This window comes from Sinocyclocheilus anshuiensis, unplaced genomic scaffold (genome assembly GCF_001515605.1).
Source record: "Sinocyclocheilus anshuiensis isolate Anshui unplaced genomic scaffold, SAMN03320099.WGS_v1.1 scaffold2154, whole genome shotgun sequence".
Classification (NCBI taxonomy): Eukaryota; Metazoa; Chordata; class Actinopteri; order Cypriniformes; family Cyprinidae; genus Sinocyclocheilus; species Sinocyclocheilus anshuiensis.
This window is the reverse complement of record NW_015557192.1, coordinates 7,406-12,289: the sequence shown is the minus strand read 5'-3', so window position 1 is coordinate 12,289 and position 4,884 is coordinate 7,406. Positions and strand designations below refer to the sequence as shown.

General features: G+C 51.8%; 2 protein-coding genes across 5 annotated transcripts in view; both read left to right on the top strand.

Moving 5' to 3' along the window:
* Nucleotides 1-2,605, top strand: part of LOC107678791 (proline-rich protein 36-like) — a 3,934-nt gene extending 1,329 nt beyond the window's left edge. For 2 of the 4 annotated variants that reach the window (XM_016474192.1, XM_016474190.1), the window contains 3 exons: nt 1,578-1,662; nt 1,722-1,807; nt 2,097-2,428. In XM_016474192.1, the coding sequence (XP_016329678.1) occupies nt 1,578-1,662; nt 1,722-1,807; nt 2,097-2,315 (390 nt within the window). In that variant the 3' untranslated portion in view covers nt 2,316-2,428. Of the gene's footprint in view, nt 1-1,577; nt 1,907-2,096; nt 2,429-2,514 lie in introns of those variants that run through there. The other 2 variants (XM_016474191.1, XM_016474189.1) reach the window with 2 other exon arrangements.
* Nucleotides 1-3,838, top strand: part of LOC107678789 (uncharacterized) — a 14,065-nt gene extending 10,227 nt beyond the window's left edge. Inside the window, exons 2-3 of the mRNA XM_016474187.1 lie at nt 2,526-2,814; nt 3,659-3,838. Coding sequence (XP_016329673.1) covers nt 2,526-2,814; nt 3,659-3,838 — 469 coding nt within the window. The remainder of the gene's footprint in view (nt 1-2,525; nt 2,815-3,658) is intronic.
* The last annotated feature ends 1,046 nt before the right edge of the window (nt 3,839-4,884 follow it).

The window sequence follows — 4,884 nt, the reverse complement described above, 5'->3', positions numbered from 1 at the left end:
ACAAAAGGGCCACTGCCCTCAGTCCTACGTCGCTCGCACGTCAAGTCCCCCCAAAAAACAAAAAGGCCACCGCCCTCAGCCCTTGCGTCGCTCGCACGTCAAGTCCCTCAAAAAATAAAAAGGCGACCGCCTTCAGCCCCTGCATCGCTCGCCCTTCAATTTCCTCAAAAAAAAAACAAAAAGGCCACCGCCCTCTGTCCCTGCGTCGCTCGCACGTCCATTCCCTCAAAAAACAGAAAAACACACATAAAGGCTGCCGCCCTCAGCCTTTTTGTTTGTTTTTTTAAGGGAAATCACTCAAAAAACAAAAAGGCTGCTGCCTTTAACCCCTGCATCGTTCGCACGTCAAGTCTCTCAAAAAACAAAAAGGCCGCCGCCCTCAGCCCTTGCGTCGCTCGCACGTCAAGCACCTCAAAAAACAAAAAGGCCACCGCCCTCAGCCCCTGCCTCGCTCGCACGTCGTCTCAAAAACAAAAACACGACTCAAAAATCTAAAAGGCTGCCGCCCTCTGTCCCTACGTCGCTCGCACGTCCAGTCCCTCAAAAAACAAAAAGGCCTCTGCCCTCAGCCCCTGCATCACTCGCACGTCAAGTCCCTCAAAAAACAAAAAGACCACCGCTCTCAGCCCTTGTGTCGCTCGCACGTCAAGTCCCTCAAAAAACATAAAGGCCACCGCCCTCAGCCTCTGTGTTGCTCGCACATCACGTCCCTTAAAGAAAAAAAGCCACCGGCCCTCAGTTCTACGTCGCTCGCACGTCAAGTCCCTCAAAAAAACAAAAAGGCCACCGCCCTCAGCCCCTACCTCGCTCGCACGTCAAATCCCTCAAAAAACAAACAAAAAGGCCACCACCCTCAGCCCCTGCATCACTCTCACGTCAAGTCCCTCAAAAAACAAAAATACCACCGCTCTCAGCCCTTGTGTCGCTCGCACGTCAAGTCCCTCAAAAAACATAAAGGCCACCGCCCTCAGCCTCTGTGTTGCTCGCACATCACGTCCCTTAAAACAAAAAAGCCACCGCCCTGAGCCCTCGCGTCGATCGCACATAAAGTCCCTCAAAAAACCAAAAGGCCGCCGCGCTCAGCCCCTGCGTCGCTGGCACGTCACCTCCCTCAAAAAAACAAAAAGGCCTCCATTCCTCAGCCCCTGCGTCGCTCACACGTCACGTCCTCCCAAAAAAATAAAACGGAAACTGACTCAAAAAACAAAAAGGCTGCTGCCCTATGCCCCTGCATCGCTTGCATGTCAAGTCTCTCAAAAAACAAACAAAAGAGGGCACCGCCCTCTGTCCCTGCGTCGCTCACACGTCCAGTCCCTCAAAAAACAAAAAGGCCTCTGCCCTCAGCCCCTGCATCACTCGCACGTCAAGTCCCTCAAAAAACAAAGAGGCCACTGCCCTCAGTTCTACGTCGCTCGCACTTCAAGTCCCTCAAAAAACAAAAAGGCCTCTGCCCACAGCCCCTGCGTCACTCGCACGTCAAGTCCCTCAAAAAACAAAAATGCCACCACACTCAGCCCCTGCGTCGCTCTCTCGTCAAGTCCCTCAAAAAACAAAAAGGCCAGTGCCTTCAGTTCTACGTCGCTCGCACGTCAAGTCCCTCAAAAAACAAAAAGGCCACCGCTCTCAGCCCTTGCGTCGCTCGCACGTCAAGTCCCTCAAAAAATAAAAAGGCCACCGCCCTCAGCCCTTGCTTCGCTCGCATGTAAAGTCCCTCAAAAGACACAAAAAGGCCACCGCCCTCAGCCCTTGCGTCGCTCGCACGTCAAGTCCATCAAAAAATAAAAAGGCCACCGCCTTCAGCCCCTGCGTCGCTCACACTTCAATTTCCTCAAAAAACAAACATAAAGGCTGCCGCCCTCAGCCTTTTTGTTTGTTTTTTTGAGGAAAATGACTCAAAAAACTAAAAGGCTGCTGATCTTACGTCGCTCGCACGTCAAGTCCCTCAAAAAAACTAAAAGGCCACCGCCCTCAGACCCTACCTCGCTCGCACGTCAAGTCCCTCAAAAAACAAACAAAAATGCCACCACCCTCAGCCCCTACATCACTCGCACGTCAAGTCCCTCAAAAAACAAAAAGGCCACTGCCCTCAGTTCTAGGTCGCTCGCACGTCAAGTCCCTCAAAAAAACAAAAAGGCCACCGCCCTCAGCCCCTACCTCGCTCTCACGTCAAATCCCTCAAAAAACAAAAATACCACCGCTCTCAGCCATTGTGTCGCTCGCACATCACGTCCCTTAAAAAACATAAAGGCCACCGCCCTCAGCCTCTGTGTTGCTCGCACATCACGTCCCTTAAAAGAAAAAAGCCAAAGCCCTGAGCCCTCGCGTCGCTCGCACGTCAAGTCCCTCAAAAAACCAAAAGGCCGCCGCCCTCAGCCCCTGCGTCGCTGGCACGTCACCTCCCTCAAAAAAACAAAAAGGCCTCCGTCCTCAGCCCCTGCGTCGTTCACATGTCACGTCCTCCCAAAAAAATAAAACGTAAATTGACTCAAAACACAAAAAGGCTGCTGCCTTCAGCCCCTGCATCACTCGCACGTCAAGTCCCTCAAAAAACAAAAAGGCCACCACACTCAGCCCCTGCGTCGCTCTCTCGTCAAGTCCCTCAAAATACAAAAAGGCCACTGCCCTCAGTTCTACGTCGCTCGCACGTCAAGTCCCTCAAAAAACAAAAAGGCCACCGCCCTCAGCCTCTGTGTTGCTCGCACATCACGTCCCTTAAAACAAAAAGGCCTCTGCCCTCAGCCCCTGCATCACTCGCACGTCAAGTCCCTCAAAAAACAAAAAGGCCTCTGCCCACAGCCCCTGCGTCACTCGCACGTCAAGTCCCTCAGCCCTTGCGTCGCTCGCACGTCAAGTCCCTCAAAAAATAAAAAGGCCACCGCCCTCAGCCCCTGCGTCGCTCGCACTTCAATTTCCTCAAAAAACAAACATGAAGGCTGCTGACCTCAGCCTTCTTGTTTGTTTTTTGAGGGAAATTACTCAAAAAACAAAAAGGCTGCTGCCCTTAACACCTGCATCGCTCGCACGTCAAGTCCCTCAAAAAACAAAAAGGCCACCGTTCTCAGCCCTTGCGTTGCTCGCACGTCAAGTCCTTAAAAAAAAAAGGCCTCAGCCCCTGCGTCGTTCGCACGTCAAGTCCCTCAAAAAACAAAAAAGCCACTGCCCTCAGCCCTTGCGTCACTCGCACGTCAAGTCCCTCAAAAAACAAAAAAGCCACCGCCCTCAGCCCTTGCGTCCCTTGCATGTAAAGTCCCCCAAAAAACAAACAAAAAAAGCCACCGCCCTCTGCCCCGTGTCGCTCGCACATCAAGTCCCTCAAAAAATAAAAAGGCTTCTGCCCTCAGCTCCTGCGTCACTCGAACATCAAGTCCCTCGGACAGGTGCATCCCCAAATTAATAAGACGGCAGCGGTTGCAACTTGTCCGAGACTTAAGACTAAAAAGGAGGTGAGACAGTTCTCGGGCTGGCGGGATATTACAGAAGGTTTGTGCCTAATTATTCGGACCTCACCAGCCCTCTGACTGATCTCACTAAAAATGAAGCACCAGATCCGGTCCAGTGGACGGAGCTGTGTCATCAGGCTTTTACCCAAGTAAAGGCTGCTCTGTGTGGCGGACCGCTATTACATTCTCCTGACTTTTCTCTCCCCTTCTTGTTGCAGACTGACGCATCGGACAGAGGGCTGGGTGCAGTCCTGTCCCAGGAGATAGAGGGAGAGGAGCGGCCGGTGCTGTACATTAGTCGCAAGGTGACCCACAGGCCGGGGGCGCAGATGGCCGTGGCGGACTTCCTCTCCAGGAATGGGGGGGGGGGCTGCGGGCCGGGGGGCTCCCCGGCCTGAGTCGGGCAGTGGGGGTATGTGGCGAGGGGGGCGTGGTTCAGCGAGGTCTGCAGCTGGAGAGAGAGTTGGGAGACGAGCGGTGTGTAAGTGGGTCAAATTCAAATGACAAACACCTGTGTCTTGTTCCAGTAACTGGTGTGGAGAGACCGCATAAAGAGGCCCGGGAATGAGATGGCAGTAGGGCTGCACGATAAATCGCATGCGATATTTAATGCGCATCTTGTCAGAAAGCCGGTTCTGTAAACAGCGGTAAATCTCCATCACCTGCGGGCTTTCACATGGAGCAGCATTAACTACACAGAGCCGTTGTTCACTGACGAGCTGCGCAAAAAATCGCGCGAATAGGAACGTGGTTTTGCGCCACTCGTCAGTGATCATATTTTGCGCAGCTTGTCAGTGAACAACGGCTCTGTGTAGTAAATGCTGCTCCATGTGAAAGCACACGCACGTGGAGATTTACCGCTGATTACAGAACTGGCTTTACTGACAAGATGCTAGTTAAATATCGCATGTGATTTATCGTGCAGCCCTAGATGGCAGGCAGAGAGGGACAGACTGCTGACTGGTGTGCACGTGTGGAGACTGTAGCTGCTCTGGAGAGCCCCTATGTTTTTGCTTATGTCTTTAATCTAGATTTAAACTGACAGTGTGTCTGCCTCCCGAACAATGTTAGGTAGGTTATTCCAGTTTATAGTTTGGGCGCTAAATAGGAAAAGGATCTGCCGCCCGCAGTTGATTTTGATATTCAGTTGAGACAGTCTCTTTTCAACAGGTCAGGTCTGCCCCAAAAATTCGTCCAATTGTCTGTGAACCTATGTTATTCTGTGGCCACCACTTAGACATCCAGCCATTGAGTGATGACAGTCTGCTGTGTATCTCATCACCACGGTAAGCAGGGAGGGTACCAGAGCATATTACAGTGTTTGACATCGTACTTGCAAGTTCACATACCTCTTTAATATTTTTTTTAGTGATCTCCGACTGGCAAAGTCGAACATCATTAGCGCCGGCGTGAATAACAATCTTACTGAATTTACGTTTAGCAT